General features: G+C 43.8%; 1 protein-coding gene across 2 annotated transcripts; it reads left to right on the top strand.

Annotated features, from left to right (window-relative positions):
* Nucleotides 1–8021: 8021 nt before the first annotated feature.
* LOC138098905 (bile acid receptor-like) lies at nucleotides 8022–21104 on the top strand. 2 transcript variants are annotated; one of them, XM_068995812.1, is made up of 11 exons: nucleotides 8022–8258; nucleotides 12593–12718; nucleotides 13880–14236; nucleotides 15110–15250; nucleotides 15843–15982; nucleotides 16072–16176; nucleotides 16267–16366; nucleotides 17464–17592; nucleotides 17858–17977; nucleotides 19048–19161; nucleotides 19315–21104. In XM_068995812.1, the coding sequence occupies exons 2-11, from the start codon at nucleotides 12628–12630 to the stop codon at nucleotides 19542–19544; spliced, it is 1527 nt and encodes a 508-aa protein (XP_068851913.1). In that variant the 5' UTR covers nucleotides 8022–8258; nucleotides 12593–12627; the 3' UTR covers nucleotides 19545–21104. The 2 variants fall into 2 exon arrangements, with proteins under 2 accessions (XP_068851913.1, XP_068851914.1); XM_068995813.1 differs by lacking the exon at nucleotides 8022–8258 and adding an exon at nucleotides 10976–11303.
* Nucleotides 21105–22040: the final 936 nt, after the last annotated feature.

Genomic DNA, 22040 nt, shown 5'->3' with positions numbered 1-22040 from the left:
CGGCGCCGCCAGTGCGCAGGCGCGGAGCGGCGCGAGGCCGCCGCTGCGACGAGGGCTCGCCTGGCGGCGCCAGAGCGCCACGGCCGGGGCGGGGGGCGGGGCCGGGCCGGGGCGGGCCCAGGGGCGGGGCCGGAGCGGGGCCGGGCGGCGGGGACGGGGCCGGGGCGGGGCGCGGGGCTGCCGCGGCCGTTCCCGTGGGGATGCTCGAAGCCGTGGAGCTTCCGTTGGTTTTGGGGTGTTGCGGGGGTGTTTTGGGGCGAGGGAACACCGCCCTCCCCCGGCGCACGCCTGCCCCAGGTAGATGTCCCCCCCCTCCCACGAGCCGTTCCCGCCCCACGCCGCGGTCCCGCGTGTCCGAGCCCCCCCGTGCCCCGGGAGCGCCGGGCTCGGCCGCAGCGGCCCGGCCCCAGAACGATCGGGGGAGCCCGGGACAAGGCCGGCTCCGAGCGGGCGCTGCTCGGCACAGGCTGTTTGCGGAGGGCCGGCGGCCCTGACCCCGGGTCCCGCTTATCTCCGCGGCTGCTCCCTCACAGCGTGATCAATCCTGGCTGGGATCTGCGGGGCTCCCGTCTTATCTGATACTGCTGTTTGTCCCTTCCAACAGTAAACATCCGCCACTCAAAATAACAAGCTGTGCAATGCTGACTCGCCGCTTTGATTCTTATTTGCTAACTGAAGCTACTGTTGGTGATCCGGGGTGTGCTTGAGGCTTTGTGCCGCAAAGCTTTGTTCAATAGCACCGACTTCATTAACAATGTTTTCAGCAATAATATTTTAGCAGGACTCCCTTTGACTTAAATCATCTTTCGAGTTTAAATCCCCATTCACACAGACACATGAGAAAACTCCAGGATGCTTTATCAGATGAAGGTTCTTTATGATCCCAGAGATAATCAAGCCTGGAGCAGAAGTGCTGAATGAGATAATTTTATAAAAGCAACAGTCTCAAAACATGCACACAATGCAAAAGAGAACAGATTAAGCAGCTGCAGTTGGAATATTTCATCAGAATCAGATTAATTAGTAAAGTATGAGAGCTATTCTGCAAATTTGGGAAATGTAATCTTTCCACTAGTGTGGAAATAAAAGTCCAAACCATGCTTATAGCATATTTGACCTTCTGGTCCTTCCCTGTTTTTCATCTTATTAGAGAATACTAGAAAGTTAAGACAGATTATCAGAATTCCTTTTTCCTAATGGGCAAGTCATGAACACTTGGAAAACTGACAAATATTGCTGTGTGGACCATCCTGGTTATGGAACAAGTTGGGTAAAGGTTGCCCTCTCCCAAAATGGACACATCATCCCTAAGCCGGTGCTTGTTTCCCCTGTCCCACTCTCACATCCTCACACGACCCCTCGTGTGCAGTTCAGCACCTGCTGCTGCTTCCCTCTGCTCCCATTGCCAGCTCTGTGCCTGCCTCCAAGGCCTCTCCCAGAGCACCCATTTCCACACAGCCTCTGGGCAGGCTCACACGGCAGGCTTGAAACAGCCCCATGGAATGATCTCTGTGTGCCAGCATCATCTTTCCCTTTTTCACTTTATCCAGCATAGGGATTTCCGTGAAATCCAACTTGCAGTCCCTGAGGTTCCACTTAATTCAGGCACTCAATGAGCCGTTTAGAGATGTGGCACTGGGAATTCCAGTTCACATCCGTAGGAACTCAGCTGAAGGAACCCATGGTCTGGGCAGCGTGAAGGATCCTTTTACCTCGGCAGGAGCTGCACTAGGATGCGAGTCTGAACTGATGGCTTGTTCTGTTCTTGTGTTTATAATTCTGATTTAAAACTCCCTGGTGTCAGAGGTGCCATTCTGGCCTTCCATGCCAATAGGGACAAGCAGGGGCAGGCGAGGGCCAGCACTGCTGTACCAGACTGTCATTTCAGGATCAGTTTATTTCCTCTGTGGCATTCTGGTTTCTAGGAATAAAATTCCAGAATGAGGGAGATGAGAGTCTCCGACACCACTGCCACACTGAACTCAGCCCGTGCCCCCACTCAGGGCTGGGGCTCAGCCCTTCTCCAGCAGATCTTCTGACACAGAATCATTTGTCCAGCTCCAAGGGACAGCAGAGTGAGTTCCTGTGGCGCCAGGACACAGAGTGGATCCCAGTAGGACAAAGCTCCTTGGTTTAAATGCTGGGAATGCTTGTCACCAAAACTTCGAGTGTGTAGCAACAGAGCTTAAACAAATCAACAGAAGAGCATTTCTGAGTAGTGGTGCCTTATAATTCCTTTGGCTTATCACATCAATTCTGTGTAAACTAAAGAGAATGTATAAATTTGGCCTCTCAAACTTTTTAGTGTTTAACTTCGATTCGATTAAACACTTATGTGTGTGTACAAAGTGAAAAATGAGGTTACAAGAGGTTAATGCTTTAATGCTTTTAATAACTCTTAACCACATGGCTGTATTTTGTCAAACAGAACATGGGGTTGTTGTAGGAGGAGAAGTGAACGCTGGATAGCAGAGTACTGGGACACTCAGAACAACAATGCTGCTGCAGAGTCCAAACTGCTTCCAGGCCATCTTTGGAAAATCAGAAATAGTATTTCTGTGGTAGGATAAATACATAACAGTTGTGAGTGCAGCTGAGGAGGTTCTTGCTAACAGTAGGAAAATCACAAGGAAAAGAAATCTAGATGGACCAAAAATGAACAAAGTTGCTCAGGGAACCGGAGCACCTCCACTATGGATACAGGCTGAGGGAGTTGGGGGTGTTCAGCCTGGAGAAGAGAAGGTTGTGTGGAGACCTCAGAGCCCCTTCCAGAATCTGAAGGGGCTGACAAAGAAGCTGGAAGGGACTGTTCATCAGGAACTGGAGTGACAGGACAAGGGAAAATGGATTCAAGCCAAAAGAGCGGAAAATTAGGTTATACATATGGAAAAAATTGTTCCCTGGGAGGGTGGGGAGGCCCTGGCACAGGGTGCCCAGAGAAGCTGTGGCTGCTCCATCCCTGGGAGTGTCCAAGGCCAGGTTGGACGGGGCTTGGAGCAACCTGGGATAGTGGAAGATCCTTGCCCATGGCAGGGGGTGGAACAAGATGGGTTTTAAGGTCCCTTCACACCAAGTCATTCTGGGATTCTATGAACAGACCGGTATCAAATGGCAAGCTCTCTGACAGACTGAGTGACATCTAGATATTGGAAGTAGAGAAGAGAATAAAGGGCACATTTCTAGGATACTTCTTGGATTTTCAGTAAAATTATATTAATTGTAAGTGTGGTCAGCACAGGTAGAAACATTGTGGCTAAGTGTCTGAAAGCACAAATCTCCCATAGTGATGCAGCAGGCGCAAGATTTTTAAAAGTGGAACGCAACAATTCTCATTTCCATTACAAGTCCTTCCTTCAAAACCCAATGATTTCAGCAGCTACAGCTGTTTAAAAAGCAAACCAGCCCCCTCTCACACCACCCACCCCAACACTTTCTGACTGCTTGCTTTTAAAATCAAGTGATGGTGTTAAGACAACCACCAGCTACTGTCACAATTTCACTGGTATCGCCCTCAACAAAAGTACAGCACAGAGACTCGTGGGCCAGGAGCCCAAATGAATCCTCCTCTTGCACTTCCCAGCCCATACTTCGAGGTAGATTAACGTGGCATAAAACAGAGTTGTCTTGTGACAAAAGTTATTACCAAGAAACTCGGTCTTGTTGTTCATCCTAATTATCCTGCTTTGATAAATCTTGAGGAGTCACGCACTGCACCACAGCACTCACATTTATGAGTCTAATATTCTTTCTACTACTAAAACAAATGTCCTCAAGATGGAATCCAGGCTGGAAAAAAGGAAAAACATTATCATTGATAAATGGATACATCCAGTTAGTTCAGTCTCTCAGCAGCAAGACCACTGCTGATAAAATGCTGAGCAAGGGATTCCACAATAATTATTTTTTAATGCTTAATTAAGAATGTCAAGATCTGCTTTATGGAAATCAGGTCCAGGACTTGTCTTCCCTTTGCTGTACCTGCAAAGTACAGTCACTTCAGTGCCTAAAGTTACAAGTATTCTCTATGAACTACCAACTCTTGAGATTGTAATCAAATTTAATTGATAGCTTTGCTTTCTTCCACCTTGTGCCTTGCTAGAGCATTTTATTAACAAATCTTGGTCTTCCAGCCAAGGGGAAACAGATTTGGCAGAGGGTACTGAAAGATGGAGGTGTCAGGGTACCCAGGAACTTTGTGAAGGTTGAATTGGATGGGCTTATTGTACCTACTCTGCCTTCAGGCACTGCAGATGAAGCTCAAGAGAATGAACAGAAGAAACAGTAACATTTTGTGGGCCCTGCCCGGAGATTTTCAGATGAGTTTAAGGCAGTTTGGCTCTTGCATTGAAATTTGACATAATCTTTAGTTCTTCAAGATTTGCCTTTCAAGCCTGTAAGAAAAGGCAAGGTGAAACTATCCAACAACTTCATGATTAAGAAAAAAATCAGTCTTCAAAAGATCAAAATTGTTTTTCCTGTCTGGTCTGATATTTCATCATTTAATCCCGGAAAAAGCATTTAAGAACTTAACAAGAACTTCCATCTTCTGAGTTATTTCTCATCCGATTCTATCATGAGGATTTGTCTGATACATTTGATGCAAAGCAAAGAGTATTTCTATTATCTCACAGTAATGAACACTTCTCTGCAGTGCTAAATGGGAGCTGTTCACTGTGCAGGGTAACACCAACAGGGAAAATCAGTACTCACAAGGCTTTGTGCTGTTTCTCACCCAGGACTAAGAGGTTCATCCACAGCCATGAAGAACAATCCCAACAATGTCAGCATTCCTGAACCTTTGGAAGATCCATAAATAATCCAAAAGAGGGGGGGAACAGAAAACTTGCCGTTTTTTCATGAGTTCCTCAACAAATTGGAAAGGAAATCTAAGCTCTTGGAAAACAAAACTTTTGGCATGGATGTGTCTGCCAGTGTATTTTATGCCTCTAAAACATTTTATTTCTCTGACACAAAAATAGGTAAAGATTCAGTTAGATCATTTTGATACGTGATCGGTATTGTTAATACTCAGCTTTCTTTAATATTGCTCAGAACAGTTTACCAACAGGAGAGATTTAATCCTGTAATGAAATAATCTATATTTTAATATAACCTTTAACTCACATAGAACAACAATTACTGTAATTAGCAATTAGTTTTCTGAGGGCTTTAGTAGTTTAGTATTTGACTCTTGCTTTCATCATTTAATGATTTACAGTAATGAGCTGGAACATCAGTATTTTGTACTGAAATGGCCAAAATAGTTGTCCAGGCATCTTTGCCCTCGTGTGACAGATCTCAGATGGCTCAGGGAGAAGTTAGCCAAGAGCAATAGACAATGCCATCACTTCTGTTTCAGTTCTACTGAAAAACAACAACAAAGTGACTGCCGTGCCTTGCAGTCAGGGCTCAGTAGCTCTTGGAGGGCTGTTACTTTGCTGAGATTCTGCCCTTTGTTTGAGTTTTGTTTGACAAATGCTTTATAAATGAGCAGAAGAGGTGGTTTATGTTTCATTAATGAGGCTGATAGTGGTTAATTACTGAAGTTACGTAAACAATCCAATAGCAGATCAAGCCAAACGGGTCATTTATGTAGAGAAGATGCAGCTGGAGTAGATACGGTTTCCTTTAACTATTCGGATACCAAACCAGTCACAGAAATCCGGAATCTCCAGTCCAGATGAACAAAGAATTGTGCTGACCTTGAAAATGGATTCTCTCAGCAGGTATTGATCCAGGGAAGCTCTTCCTTCATCTCCAGCTCCCTCACCCATCAAACCCTCGGAGCCAGCTGCCCAATCTCCACGGAGATCTGACTGCCCAGTGCTCCCAGTTTGCACCGGTGGCAGTGAGGCTGCACAAGTGCTGCAGCAGTGTCCAGGTCAGGCTGCTGTCACCAGATCTGCTTGTTTTCTATGCAAAACACGTGTGTCCCTTATTCCCCACTTCAGTGCCACTTCTGGATGTTGGGTCATGGCATGAACTTGTTCAGCTCCTATTTTCAGGCCATATCTATGAGTGACACTTTGTTTACTTACCACTAGTAAAGCAAGCTTGGAGTCTGAGATTATTTCCTTTGCCACTGAAGTGGCTCTGGGCATGTTACTGACCAGAAACTTCATCAGTGTTTTACAAAATTGATGTATGTATAGAAAATTAACAGAAAGCAGAGCTGGAAGGGACCTTAAAAGTCCTTTACAAAAAGTCTTCTTTACAAACCAAAATAACTCAGAGAAAACAATTCTTTAGTTCTATCTGGTTGCCCAAACTGATCTTCAAAACAGCCAGTGGAGAAGATTGGACAAGGAACTCACTCCAGGGCTATTTTTACCACAGTAATTGCTTTCTCTAGTTTGTAATTTAAATCTTCCTTACTCCTAAATAACCTTTCTGGTTTTTGATTATTTACAAGCATGGAAAAGAGTTTATTTTCCTCTTCTTTGCAGCAGTATTTTAGGTGACTCAAGTGTGCCCTCAAGTCGCCCATTTTTGTCATGCTAAGCTTTGAATAGGATCACTTTTATATAGTTATTTTATGAACTTATTTATATACTGATTTTAGAAACTGAATTTACCCTGAATCCAGCAGGCTTTATAAACTGAGTAGAATGGGGATTTGATGCCTTTTAAAAACCTGGGCTTCAGGCTTAAGTTCCCTGGAGTCAACAGGCTCTAAATACCCACATCCTACAGCAATTTGAGCAGTTTATCAGTAAGGTGGCTTCTATCAGAAAAAAATGCTAAAAATAAAAGTCAGTAGCATTTAAAAGATAACCACAATATTTCACAAACCTTTACTTGTTTTTCCAACTTTCATGAGAAAGGCTGGATGAAAAAGCCAATGGGGTATTGTGAAAGAGATACTGCTGTTAAAAAAAAATATTTGTTTTGTCAATTGTAAAACCTTCAGTTTTACTTTTCAAGTTTTTGGCAACTTGGCAAGTTTCTGTATGAGGCTGTTTTTACCAGAAAGACAAGTGCTGATCATAATTAAGCTTACAACATCATTATCTTTGTCTCTACTGCATAATCACTGCATTCCAGCCCCCGTCACCATATGTGATCAATGCAGGACATCTGAAAACTTAGAAAACCCCATAATATGCTCAAATAATATTTATCAGTCAATGCTGTTTGTTCTTGAAAGACTCACCCACTCCCCTCCAAAGACAGATTCCTAAATGGCACATGGAAATAAGCAGCCTTAGGGCTGCTCTTCTCTGGAGCCCATGGAATATAAATATGTCCCTCCTTTGAAGGGTGGTGTCAGTTTACTGTGTACCCATGAAAACCTACTGTCCCAAAAGACTATTTATAAGTGACTTTGTTGTAAGATACCCAACAGGAAATTATATTTTCCTTTTCCTATCTAATTCCATGCAGCATCCAACAGAACCAGTTTTTCCTGAGGTGAATGGAGAACTGATGTCACACAGAAGGCAGGTGAGCTCCATTGGAGTGAGGAGATTTGCAGCCTGCTGGGAGCACTGGAACAGCACAATACCTAACAAGACAATTCCCTATCCAAAAGGTCACATATACCTAGGAAACAATGAACATATCAAATTGCAGTACTAATTTATAAGAAGTTATTAATAATGGAAATAGTTGGGGTTTTAGGAATGAAATTTTGCTGAGTTAACAGCAACATGAACTTAAGTTCACTGAATATACCAATGAACTTAGTGTGAGCCTGGTGTGTGCTGCATCACCACAGGGATGTCCAGATCAGAACACAGAGGACAAAGTAAATGTTTGGTGTTTGGAAGCCCTGGCCTAATCCAGCCTTTCCAAATTAAATTATTATGTCACGTAAAAATCTCCAAATAATTCTACTGCAATATTTTTACTGCTTGGGAATTGAACATTTTCCATCACCACCCCAGACATGTCAAGGTGAAGCAATCAAAATGGGAGAATTTTGAATTCTAGCAAGAAAGCAGAATCTTTGTGCTGGGCCAGGGAGGACTCTGGGAAGCGGTGACGTGAGGGTCCCCATAGCCTCTGTCCCTGATGACCCAGTTCTGATTTGATTTATGTGGGCTCGCAGCTGCCCTTGCTCCGACCCCAGAGGAGCTGTGTGGGAAGTTCGTGTCTCGGAGCCGCAGCGTTGCTCTGCCGAGTGTCTGGAGCCCGGGGTGTGCACACAAACTGATAAATAGGGAAAGGCCTGCTTTGCTCCAGCTGGAGCAGAGCTGGGACCGGCACTGCAGCCCGACGGACTCTGTGCTGGCAGAGAGCAGCTCCCTGCAACCACCGTGAGTATTTAATTTCCTTCTCTGCATGCTCTGGGGTTATAAATTGGTGCTCAAGCCATACATCAATTTGCTATGTGAAAATATTCCAGGCACTGGGCTTTTTTCTTCTTCACCTCCTTTTTTCCTCTTTTTAAAAATCATCTGACTAAATGAAAACGGAAGACAGGCAGTTTTAAACCTGGTATTCTACAGCCAAGGATCTGTTCCAACAGAACTTCATTTGACACACAAAGTGAAGAAAAACAACTTTTAAATTCAATTATTTGTTTCTCTTCCCAAAAATGCCCAGAAAGCTTTGAGTTTCAAACAATCTCTAACCTCTTATTTTACAATGTATAAAGGTTATGCCTTTGAAGTAATTATTCACAGAATAACAATTCCAAAGGAAAATTTCAAGAGAATTGCAACGCAGTCCATTGGTGAAACAAGCCAGTTCCTATTATGGTTATTATATGACCTGGAAGGAACACATTTAATAAGAAGAGAAGTGGAATTTCTTCAAAGAGCAGCTTTGGGGAGCTTCTTGGCACATTGAAACCAAGAGGAACAGGAAAACCCTTAATGATGCATGTAAGCTGCATACAGGATCAATCAAGTGATCCTACAATTTCCCCTGCAAAATCATTCTTTAATTAAGCAGTGATTACTGAACTGCTTGAGTGGAATGGAATAGGTCGGCTGGCATCACACCTACTTGGTACTGATTATGCTTAGTTCATTTTTTGTTCAGTTTTTGGTTTAAATTTTTGCAAATTAAAAAAAAATGCCTTCCAGCAGCAAGCAAAGTACAGCGATTAAACCCAAGCCTGAAACGTGCTCTGAGTTCCACTACGTGACTGTTAATGTGCCCCAAGGTGTGCTAGATGGTGAAGACCTTCAGCTCGAGTTCCTAAAATTCTCTGTAAACAAAAATTTTCCCCATGACTCAACTGTCAAAATATTTACGATAGCAGCTAAAGCACTGTCAGTACCGACCTCTGAAAGGGCTCCCTGTGTCCCTGCTCCATGAAGGATGTTTTGTATCACAATAAATTTGATAAGTTGATGATATGTTGCTTTATGATATGGGGTTTTATAGCAATAAAAATGATAAACCCCACATCTTTCGCCATAAATAGCAATAAATAGAGGTACAGTTCAGATTCTAGTCTGAATGTGTACGTTTATGGTTCTACTTTACTTTTATCAATCAATGGCTTTTTTTTTTCTTTAGTGGATTCAATTTTTGATAAGTTGTCAAGTCTTTCAGTTGGGACTAAGAACTAAATTCCTGCATTTGATGGATAACCAAGCCCTTGAATCAACACATTCTGCTTTATACTGAACGTTTGTAGTTCAGAAGATGAGGACTGGCAAAACTAAGCCTATAAAAGCACAACATTTTCAAACATGCTTAAGCCACCTTGAGTGTAAGTCACCTCTTCCAAAAAACACCATTCTCCCCACCTGGTCAGGATTTCACTGTGAAAATGCCCAGTGAAAGAAGGAAAAGCGGGAACAGCGTGTGCCTTACGCAGGTGACATTTTCTGTCAGCTCAGTCTGCGTGAGTGAGGACTGAAGACTCCCACCCTATGTGTGTTTCTGCTTGGGATTCTACAAAACAAGTAATTAAAAAATTCATCTTTTGTTCCCAGTTATTTCCACTTTTTAGGCTAAAGACCTTTATGCATCCTCTCTGGGAATGTATTTAGATTTTTGCTTCCTTTTAAAGCACTCATGCACAAACGTGTGGTAATATCGGGAACACATGGAAAAGAGAAAAATGGGCACAAACCATTTTGTTTTGGGAATGGCATGGCTGCAACTGCCCCAAACATCTGAACCTGTTGCTCCAATCTTATTTCAGCTTTGTCCCAGTTCCTGTTTTGGACATTACACCTGGGCATGTCTGCTACCTTCTGTCAGCAGCTTCACTGTGCTGGGCACGTGCAGAATTCCCTTGCCTGGCACAGGGTTAACGAGCATCTGTGAGGGCTGGGGAAATGTCCCGCAGGTCACGGCTCAGTCCCGTGAGGCGTGAGGGGTTTGGGATGGCTACAGAACCTTGGGGAGAGCAGCACATGGATCACAGAATCCCAGGGACTGCTGCAGTTTGGAGGAGGCCTCCCTGGTGCTGCCTCACTCACCAGGGGTGAGGCAAAGGTTGGAACACACAATTCTCACAGTCACTCATAAATAATCAAAACTTGCCTGGTCTAGGAAATGAAGTTCCTTCCTTACATATCTTATTCTATTCTTTCTTTTTTTTCCTTTTTTGCTTTAAAGAGCCCAATGCTTTGTTTTATCAGAAGGACTAGCTTGCCAACACTAAATTCTCAAATGTCAGAAAATGAAACTCTTAATGTTCACGCATAAGTCTAATTCAAAGACAGTAGAGCATTCCTCAGGCAACCGTTGGATTTACTATTCACACTGTTCTAACATCCTCTTAATTTAAGATTTCAGTTTACAAAGTCTCAGTCTAAGCTGGAAATTTTGTAGTTGCACCTCATTACTGTTATTGGCCATAAAAATCAGTAAGAAGGGCTAAATGCTTTCTCATACAATATCTAAGCTGAGAAAACTTTGCCTAAGGAAAATCTGCTTCCAAGATTTAGAATGTTTAAGCAATTGACCGCCTTACATTTGGTACTTCATACTCCCAATATACTGTTTTTATTAGACTGGATCAGTGTATCTTTTTTTTTATCTACTACTCAATTATGGTTTTTATTTAAAGAATCCACTGGAATTCAGAAACACATTTCTTCAGCAAACACACATTTTTGGGAAAAAATGTAGACTTTGCCCAGGCCAAATTGATCTAACTGATAAGACCTCATGATTCAGTGACTCATTTTTCTCTCAAACAAATATTTACTAGCAGAGATAACAAACCCCCAGCATTCCAGCCTCACTGCATCCTTTCACCTTCTGCTGACAACATGAAGCGAAAGTGGTCAGCCCCAAAGCTCTGTCCAGTTTGGGGGAAGAGATGTGTGTTTTTTCCAATCAGGACTTCAGATTCCCTGGGGTGATCCATTCATTGTCTCAGCTGCAGCAAGGTACAGGTATAGCACAAACCCCACCTTTTGAGTCCTTCAGGGAAGATCTTTAAGCCCAGCTTGCTGTAAATTCTGCAGAGAATCCCATTGCAGAATACCAGCTGGATTTGCTGTATTTTCCAAACACTTCCATGCATTTTTCATCTTTTCTATCCTTCCTGTCTGCTCAGGGAAAGCCTGTGAGTGGTTCATGGGCAAATTGTCTCTTACAGCCCTTTGGCTCAGCAGAAGTTGAACCTATGGCCACATCCCACACATGCAGAGGGGCAAGGGGGCAAGGAAAATATTCTTACTTATTCCTCTAATGGCTACTCTGTTACTTCTCAATTCTAAGCAATACCAGAGGTTTGCTGTAGGTATGTGAACTCAAACCCAGCTTGTGCCACTGTCCATACTGACTTTTTTTTTCTAAAACTCTTTTAAGATATTTTAGAGCACACATTTTCAGAACCTCTCTCTAAATTTGAATTTATAATTCAAACTACTGAAAAACGAGGTAAGTTTTGAGCTCCAAGCACAGCAGCTCTTCTCACTGTGTCACTGTGAGCTCTCAGTGCACTTTGTTACTGGGAATGTCAACAAATCCAGCCAGGAGCCCAGGCTCCTTCAAAGACCGAGGGACAGTGAAAGGCTCTTTAGAGGCAGCACATCCTATAGAAAATCGGTATTTTTGGTCTTCACTGCATACTTTACACCGTTAAAGGAACACAGGAAGTGTCATTCAGGCAGTACTTAAGCAAGGCAAAGTTGACTTTTACTGCATAAATGAGTACTTAAATGACAAAGAACAGATATTCCATGTTGGCCTTTCCATGCTATTTTCCTTGCTTCAACTCTGCATAAAAAGTGAATGAAATAAACTCATTAAAAGCCCATCTTTGTGCACAAACAGAACAGTCTCACATGCACACTAGAGCAAATGCTCTAATTCATGCTCAAAGCAAGTTTATTCTATCCAGTGAAGCTCCTTTTAACCTTCCCTGAACTAGAGAATTTTCTAGTGATTAGCCCAATTCCCCCACATGGTTTTGTGTAAAACTCAGAGCAAAACATTTCTAATTATAACTTGGAAATTTAGGAAAGAGTTTTACCCTGAACCTGTAATACTGGGACACTCAAACATTTTGTAGCCTCACGGAGGGTGCTGTGTGACTTCACACAGACATCTGATTTTCTTATGATCTGAAAACTCTCCCATATTCTGGAGTTTTCTGGTTTTACCTCTGTATCTGACCCTACCCAATAATTCTTTCCCATGGGATGTTTCTCTTCCTTTCCCCTTTCTCCAGGTTGCCATTTAAAGGCTGATCCCCCAGTAGAGTGAATGAAGCAGTGCAGCTGGGAGCAGAACATGGCCAACACATTTGTCACCGTCCCTGACGGGTACGGCCTCCCCGAGCCCATCCAGTACTATGGTGAGTAAAGCAAGTTTTGTACTCTGGAAATACGGGAAAATGAACACCTGTGGGAATTTTTTTTTTTTTTTCTTCATTTTAATTGATCTTTAAAGCACTTGAAAGCTCTTACCAAGCTCGCACTGAAAGTGTATTGGAATCTATTACTGTGTGCTCATACAGACTTTTGAGCACAATGTGATTATTCTGACTGAGCATTCCATATAAACATTCCCAGTGCTGTCTCCCTTTGACTTGCATGGAGAAGATACAGGTTTTATTACAGTATTCCAGGTGCATTATAAATAGATAATGCCTGTTCTATATCTTATGTAACTATAATTGCAATAACTAATTTGATTCTGGAAGACTAAAGGCAGGACCCAAAGCCCACTAAAAGGAAAAAAACCTCCAAACTGTTTTTAAAAATCTTTCCAATTTGTTTTTATAGAGATTTTAATAATCCCAAAGGAAGAATGAAACATGATGCATGTGGCACAGGCTTTCTTTGGTATAGCTGTGTGTATTTAAGGGAGCCTGGATAAAATTAAAACTCAACAGACAAAAAGGCAGGAAGAAACTCTCTTTGTAATTCTGTATCTACATTTTACTAAACTAAAATCTCATAACTATAAAGACACATGTGTGGGAAAATACTAAATAAAACAAGTCTCTGCTTTTTACTCCTCTGAAGTTCAACTTTAAGACTCCTGTCACAGTAATTTGCAGTACTCTCTAATATCTACACCATTTTTCTCAGATCCCATTTTCAAAGTGATGCCTGAGATATCTATCAGTAACAAACACTTCACTCATTAAAAAATTCACTTATGGAAGATATTTGACTGTAGTGTGGATGACTAATAAAAACAACCCTCAGGAGTAAGATCTGAAGGCTGCTGTGCCATCAGATGACAAGTGATATTTAATTATCTCCTAACACTAATCCAGTGGCACCCACATGATATTGCTCAAGCCGTTACTGAGCCATTTTTGCTACATTTAAGATTTCACTTAAGCACATTACAGGTGGCACATTTAAATAGAATGTGTCAGATTTCCCTTCTGAAAATGTGTTCCTCTAATATTTATGTTACTAAAGCTACAAAATGTTTTTAAACTTTGGAGCAGCCAGAGAAATTCTCCAGGCTTTTATTCCACTTTCGATTTCCCCCGTCACAGATGTTTTACCAGAGCACATGAACTACCAGCTGCAGGACCCGGATTTCCAGGCTGCCCCTTACTGCCAGTACTCAGCAGTCCCAGTTCCAGCCCTGCAGTCCCAGCCTGCCCCATCCCCATACGGCTCCTACAGCCTGGATCCCCCGTACCCTGAGGGGCCCTGTGTCGGCAGCAGCTGCGAGCTCAGCAAAGGCCCCTTCTTGGCTCCCCACGTGGAGGACGGGGGGTACCAGGGGCTAAAGAGGCCCAGGTTAAACCACTCGGTGAGGCTGAAGGGACAGGAGGAGCTGTGTGTGGTGTGTGGGGACAAGGCTTCGGGGTACCACTACAACGCACTGACCTGCGAGGGCTGCAAAGGTGAGCAAGGACACAGGGCCTCAGTGCAACCTTCCACAGCTGGGATTGAGGCAAACGGATTTGGCTGGGTTTTGTGCTGGTGTTTCTACAGTGGCTTTTAATTTATCTGATGAACCCCTTATCTAATATGCTTACTCCAGATTCACATTTTTATAACATTCCTTGAAGAAATATTTTCACAGTCTGTATTTAATACGAGAACTTTAAGCATCTCATTTTTGCATTGATGACTGGCTAGAACAGTGTCAGTTTAAGCAGGTGCTGGTTTTCTCATGAACATTTCTTAGAGATTTACTCCAGCATTATTAATTTTACTTATTACTAAAATCGAATAAAAGCAAGTAGTAATTACTTGCTAATTATATTTTAACTTGTTTGTATGGGAGCTGTCTCATAAGGGGCAGCTCTGATCTTTGCTCTCTGTGACCAGGCACAAGACTCAAGGGAGCAGCCAGAGCTGTGTCAGGGAGGGTTAGGTTGGAGATGAGGAAAGGCTCTTCCTCCAGAGGCTGCTGGGCACTGCCCAGGCTCCCCAGGGAATGGGCACGGCCCCAGGGCTGCCAGAGCTCCAGGAGCGTTTGGACAACATGCACAGGGTGGGATTGTTGGGGTGTCTGTGCAGGGCCAGGGGTTGGACTGGATGATCTTTGTGGGTCCCTTCCAGCTCAGCATATTCTATGATTCTATGTAGGGAAAACATCAGTTAACATCAGTCAGAAAGAACCGAACATAACTATATTTTTAAAAAGCAAATTTAAAATCAAGGTGATGTTTCCATTTTAAAAACCCAACCAAACCCGGCAGACATCTTTAACTCACTCTGAGATGAACCTGCTTAGATTGCTTCAGCCATAACCTGGGCCTTGTTCCCAGGCTTTTTCCGGCGCAGCATAACCAAGAACGCTGTGTACCGCTGCAAGAGCGGGGGGCACTGCGAGATGGACATGTACATGAGGAGGAAGTGCCAGGAGTGCCGCCTCAAGAAGTGCAAAGCTGTGGGAATGCTGGCAGAATGTAAGTGCTCCTGCTTGCTGGATTCTTTACTAATCACCGCGGATAAAACCTTTTCCAAAGTCAATCCCTTCCCAGTGATACTGATCTGAACTTCATTTGGCTGTAGGAAAATTAACTTTAGAGACTGTGGTAGCATCTTGGTGTGCAGAAGCTTGGGAAGTATCCCCTCACCTTAAGAGAACTGTTGTTCAAAGACAGTACAAGAAAAAAAAAGAAAGTACTAACAAGAGGAGATAAATATCCTGAGTCTTGTCAGGACAGCAGTGAGCAGATGAGATGAGCTTTAGAGTATGGGGGAAAAAATTAAATAAATTAAATAAAAATGGCATGATGGGCTTTGATGAAAAATTCTGATGCCTGTTCGTCACAGAGCCACAAGGACAAAGATGACTACAGACCCTCAGGCCTTTGGTGGCTACTGAACATCAGCTCACCTGATAAGTAACACAGGGCCACATTCTCTAGGAAACATAGTTCATTATAGTTGACAGCTTCTGTGATGCAAGACTGGTGTTATCTCTAACAAAAGTGATGATTTCAAACTGTAATTAATTGAAAATGCAAGCACTGATGGCCACTTCACACCTCACAGGTTTGCTCACTGAAGTCCAGTGTAAGTCAAAGCGACTCAGGAAGAATTTCAAGCAGAAGAGTGGTTTCCTTTGCAACATAAAGCTGGAAGATGAGGGACTGAATAGTAAGCAAGTATCATCTACAACAAGATCTGGAAAAGTGGGATATTTTTCTATTTTAAATATCTTTTTTTATCACTTATTCTTACCCCAAGTCACTGCCACTTGATTGGTTTGGTTTTTTAACAGATCCCAGAGAAGATGGAACTTACTCCAGGAGAACATCAGCTTCTTGACCACATTGTAGCAGCACACCAAAAATACACAATACCCCTTGAGGAAGCCAAGAAGTTTGTAGGTATCCAGCACACCCAGCCTGCATTGCTAAGTTATTGTTGTCATGTATTTTGGCTGTATCCAATGCCCAAATGCCCTTTCATGCAGCTACAGGAAACTGCAAGTCCTGAGGAAAGTTTTCTCCGTCTGTCTGAGACAGCCGTTGTCCATGTCCAAGTGTTGGTGGATTTCACAAAAAGACTCCCAGGTAAGTTTCTTCCTTTGGGGAATGTTACAGGAACCAAACCAAACTGATGGCATGAACCCGAGAAAAATACAAGCTTAAAGAAAAGGCTTTAAACTGATTATTTGTACTTCTCACTTGCCACTTATGTGTCATGAGGATAACTTAGAGGCTTTCAGTTCAAAACATTGCTATAATTAGATTTCTTCTCCATTTCTGCCATGGAGTAGAGACATTTTCTGGAAGCACATGGACCTCAAAATACCACCTTGAGGGAATTACTATCTCACCACATTCTCTGAAATCCAGTTGAGTTTGCAATTTATCATAATCATCAAAGGAAAAAACAGATGTTCCTTCAAAGGAAAAGGCAGCACAGAAGGGACTTAACCAGGTGTTCTTATTCATATTTTCCTTCACAAAGGACAAAGGAACATGCAATTAAATTCACTGCATTTCAATGTAAAGTTGACAAAGCAACATTTAATAGGGAGGGTGATAATTTTTCTTTGCAAAACTCACCGACAAAGGTCAATCACCATATCTAAAGCAGGTATTTGATGTAATTTAGCATCTCTGTGGGACAGAGCTGAAGGAAGGGCTGTCTGTTTTCTTGTGTTACATATCCTGCTTTGATCAGGTTTAAGAAAAAAATCAGTAAAGTTCCTTTGCTCTTGAATTACAAGTGCAGACAATGAACTTGTCAAAAGATTAACACGACTTCTAAAAAGAAAATAATATAACAATGAATGAAGGGGAGTATCCACAGTCACTAAACAATGTAGCAGATTTATCAGGTATTAGCCCATGTGATAATTATCAGATATGAGGAAGAAGGTTTTGATAACATCTTGCTTAGTCCCAAAATTTTTACTTGTATCTTCCTGCGACTCTTTTAACACTGAAAACTGCCCCCTCCCTTTTTTTTTTCCTTTTTAATTGTCTAACCCGCAAACTAGCAGGAAAGATCCCAAGTCTTTGGCACATGCTTCATTCAACTATGGCTGCTCCTTTCCAGTAAAGGCATTTATTAAGAAAAAAACCATTTTTTTCACATCATGTTGGGGGCTTAAAGGCAGGCCCAGCCTTCCTTGATACTAAACATGCACCTTTCTCTGCAGGGTTTGAGAGTTTAGCCAGTGAGGACCAGATTGCTCTGCTGAAAGGGTCCACAGTGGAGGCGATGTTCTTGAGATCAGCCCAAATTTACAACCAAAGAATGAGCGAGTGCCAGCCATCCACCAGTGAAAGTACGTTTCAAATACCTGATTTGCAATCATCGTGGGGTGGGTGGATAATATCAGCTATATTGATTACATATTACATATTGTGTCAAATTTAACACAAGAGACCTTGACCAACAAAAATGCAACCAAAGAACCTGGAGCCAGATGCCAAAAAGGATTTTATACCTGCACGGATCTGGAAAAAATTAATGCACTTTCAGCAATGATACAGACAAATATTTAAGATCACTTTAAGCTTGACTGGGAACTGTCATCTGCCTTGTTCCAGGTCATGTAAGACTTTCAGATCACGGGACATGTTGTCATGTTCAAAACCTTGATAAAAACAATATTTATTCCATGGAAATGTGTCATAATGAAGAGAGGCCAACTTCTACTACTACCACAGGTAACAGAGGTCTCAGAATCTGAATACTGTGAATGCTTGGATTTACTAGCCCTATTTTTGATTACACCGAGATACACTGTCCCTATGGCCACTGCTCCAGCTCCTTTCCTCTCTTCTTCCTCTTCTCTCCCTTCCCTTCTCCTCTCCCTCTCCCTTGAGCTGCTCTGGTATTACATCTTCAGGTATTACACACTGGCATTGCATCTTCATGGCAGGAAGAGGTGTGTTCATGTTTGCTTACATCCCACTATACAGCCTTGAGTTACATTCAAAGATCCACAGTACAACTGCAATACAACTTTTGTTATTATTTTAGCAATTAACATTGTTTCCACAAAGTTTGTTGACTATTTCATGCAATGGAACAGCCCCGAGCCTTAAAAGATTCACTGAATCACTGAATTACAGAATCACAGAATGGGTGAGGTTGGAAGGGACCACAGTGGGTCACCTCATCCAACCTCCCTGCTCCAGCAGGGTCATCCCAGAGCACATGGCACAGGATTATATCCAGATGGGTCTGGAATACCTCCAATGAGGGAGACTCCACACCCTCTCTGGGCAATCTGTTGCCTCACAGGAAAGAAGTTCTTTCTCATGTTCAGGTGGAGCTTCCTGTGCATCGGTTCCTGCCCGTTCCTCTGGTGCCATCGCTGGGCCCCAGAGCAGAGCCTGCTCAGAGCCCTCCCTGCAGCCAGGGACACCCAGGGCTCAGGGACCTTCTCAGCCCCAGCTCCCTCAGCCCTTCACAGAATCATAGAATCGCTTAGCTTGGAAAAGACCTCTAAGATCATGGAGTCCAAGCATTCACCATTTCCCTGTAAGAGAGATGCCCCAGTCCCCTCGTGACCTCCACAGCCTTGGCTGGACCTGCTCCAGGAGCTCCATGTCCCTTGTCCTGGGGAGCCCAGAACCGGACACAGTGATCCGGATGGATCCAGGGAGGGTCACCTTGCATCCTTCAGGCAAAGATGATTTGCAACTGTTTCTGCACTGAGATAACATCATCATTATTCTGCACTTTTTTTTTTTTTTAAAACAAAAAAATGTTGGGTTTTTCCATTTTCAAGGCATAACTGAGGAGTTCATCACCGCCCTGTTCTGCTTCTACAGAACCATGGGAGAACTCAAAGTGACCGAGACCGAATACGCTCTGCTCGTAGCAACAACAGTGTTCTTTTCAGGTAAGCTGGGAAGGTGACAACGAGCTGTCACTTGCCCCGGGGGAGCTCCCATTTGTCCCCTCAGGCGCGGCGGCGCCGGCCAGACCGTGAGGGGCGGCGGCGCCCGGAGGATCCCGCTCTCACCGCGCTCTCCGTGCCGCCGCTCTCCCGCAGACCGCCCGCTGCTGAGGGACAAGCGCCATGTGGAGGAGCTGCAGGAGCCGCTGCTGGGGATCCTGTACAAGCACTCGAAGCTGCAGCACCCGCGGGACCCGCAGCGCTTCGCGCGGCTGCTGGGACGCCTCACGGAGCTGCGCTCGCTCCGCCACGCCCACGCGGGGGCGCTGCGCGCGCGGGACCCGCGCCTGGCCGCGCCGCTGCGCGACCTCTGGGATCTCCACTAGGCGGCGCCAACGCCGCCGGCCCGCGCGCCCCTTCCCGCCTCGGGTGCGCGCCGTCGTTTCCCGCCCTTTTCGCCCTCCCTCAGCGGGCGCCGTGAGGTGCCGGTGTCGGTGGTGCCGGCGGCGTCGGTGTCGGTGCAAATGTTGGTGTCGGTGCCGGTGTCGGTGCTGGTGCCGGTGCTGGTAGCGGTTTGGGCGCCGCTCTCAGTGCCGGTGTCAGTGCTGGTGTTGGTGCCCGTTGTCGCTGCTGGTGTCAGTGTCGGTAGCAGTGTTGGTGTTGCTACCAGTATTGGTGCCGGTGTCGGTTTCGCTGCTGGTATCGGTACCGGCGGCGATGTCGGTGTCGGTGTCACCGCTTTTCTTCGGGCCCATGGAGAAAGAAAAGCCGTTCAGACCGCTCTTGCCGCCGTGCCTGAGCTCCGGGCAGGGCCCGCGGCCAAACCCCGGCGAGCGCTCGGGCCGCGGGGCTGTGTCAGGCAAATGGTGCCAGCGGCCGGCCCGGCTGAGCTGCGAGCGGGCGGGGACAGCCCTTCCAGGGACACACTGCTGAGAGCCCCCGGGCAGAGCCATGGCCTGAGCACACACATTCTGCCCTGTCCCGGTAAGTGTCCAAGGCCGGGACTTGGAGCAAGCTGGGATAGTGGAAGGTGTCCCTGCCCATGGCAGAGGGTGGAACTGGATGACCTTCAAGGTCCTTTCCAAACCAAACCATTCCATGGTTCTGTGTATGTGTGAAATTCGCTGAACTCATTTCTCTGCAGACTGCCAAGATTGGTGCTGGAGGGAACATCTTCCACTTTCATTTCAAAGACTTCTGCTGTTATTCTCTATCAAGACTGAAGGAAATCATCTTCTCGATCATCTGCTCTGTGTTGTAACTGCACATCACCAATGATAAATCCCCTTTTGATGTGGGTGATTCAGCAGTGAGCAGTGCCCCACTTGGATGCTGGCACCGGCTTTGAAGTCCTGCTTACACCAGACCAAATGTGCAGTGAAAATGTCCTGTCACCACACGGAGTTACGTGAATTTAAAAAATTACTGTTTCATGCTGAGGCTCCGTACGGAATATGTTTAGATTGAAATGTGGTGTTCTGACAGGAGATGAGTTACACTATGTTATTTTTTGTGACTTGAAAATCTTGTAAAATGGCATTTTCATACTAAAACATAATTAGATGTGGTGTTTAGAACTACCCATGGAGTAAAGAAAAAAATAAATATCAACTACTGGACTTTAAAGAAATCATTTTGCCTCCTGAATCCTTTATCATGCACCTGTGCACAGACAGGCAGCAGCTGATGAGTTCTCATCATCAAAACCTTGCACTCTGGCCGTAGTCTATGAAGCAAACTGCAAAACACCAGTGGTTTGAAAAGCAACTGTGAAGTATGAAGCAAGTGAGTTACAAAGCCATTACCAATTTTGGTAATTTTGAAAATTGCAGGCAGTTGATTTATTAATTAAAAATAGTATTTTCACATTAGCGGTAATTTTTGTTTCTTCTGGATTTTATAATCCTTCTTTGCAAATCTACCCATAGGAAGCTAACTCTGGAGTTTGTGCAGGGGTTTAACAAATGCCCAGATGATGATTTGAATTTGCTATTTTGTCCCTGTACTGTGGCAAAATCACTGATTCAGGTAAAACTAAAATAAATTTTACCTTGCACATTCTTTAAATTTTTTTTATAATTTTCGAGTTTTAATATTCATGAGTAGTCCAACAGTTTAATCGCTATAAATGTTAAACACAGTTTCACTGTTAGTTTTTTTAAAAAAATACATTGATCAAAATCTCTTCATAGTTCAGATATGATTTCACAGCAAGTAAAACTTTGCTCTGAAGCAGATGAGGAAGTCAGTTACGCATCAACTCTGCTTATCTAAATTCTTAGGGCCTCTTAATTTGTTCACAAACAGTGCCTAAAGCATTATTCAGTGGATGTTTCAAGGCTAAATAAGTAGTCAAAGGGGAATAGTAATTTTCTGCTTCCTGTTTACAGCTGAATCACATAGAGGAGATATTTGTGTTTCAGGGAGCATGCTTAGAGACAAACCTTCAAAAATTACGGTGATTCCAAGTTTGTTAGTTGTGGGGTTTTATCTTTTCTTTCTTTTTTTTTTTTTTCTTTTTAAGTGCCTGGGAAGTCTCTAAGTTTTAATCAGAATAAGATTTAGGCACTTAAATATCTTTGTGAAACTGGTTCTGAATAGTCTGATGAAAGGTAGAAGGACCTCCAAAGTATTCTTTGGAAAAATGAAATAGATTATCCCAATTGCACTGTCCGGCTTTATTTTATTTATAAACAATGAATTTAGTGGAGCAGTTTCCTCAAGAATTTGATTCTTCTCAGGGTGTCTTCACCAAGACACTGTGAGAAGTGTTTTTCTGCTTCAGTACAACTCAGCAAAGCTCATTTTTTTCAGTAGCTTCTGTGCTTCTCAGATACAAAATGCTGTTTGCTGCCACAAAATGGAACTAATTTCTTGCCATT

This window comes from Aphelocoma coerulescens, chromosome 26 (assembly GCF_041296385.1).
Source record: "Aphelocoma coerulescens isolate FSJ_1873_10779 chromosome 26, UR_Acoe_1.0, whole genome shotgun sequence".
In the NCBI taxonomy this organism is placed as follows: domain Eukaryota; kingdom Metazoa; phylum Chordata; class Aves; order Passeriformes; family Corvidae; genus Aphelocoma; species Aphelocoma coerulescens.
This window is presented reverse-complemented; position numbering and strand designations above follow the sequence as displayed.

Coding starts and splice junctions, on each gene's coding strand:
- LOC138098905 (XM_068995812.1), top strand. CDS start 12,628: ATGAAGCAGTGCAGCTGGGAGCAGAACATGGCCAACACATTTGTCACC. Junction 14,237..15,109: donor GACCTGCGAGGGCTGCAAAG/GTGAGCAAGGAC, acceptor CCTTGTTCCCAG/GCTTTTTCCGGCGCAGCATA. Junction 16,177..16,266: donor TTGAGGAAGCCAAGAAGTTT/GTAGGTATCCAG, acceptor CCTTTCATGCAG/CTACAGGAAACTGCAAGTCC.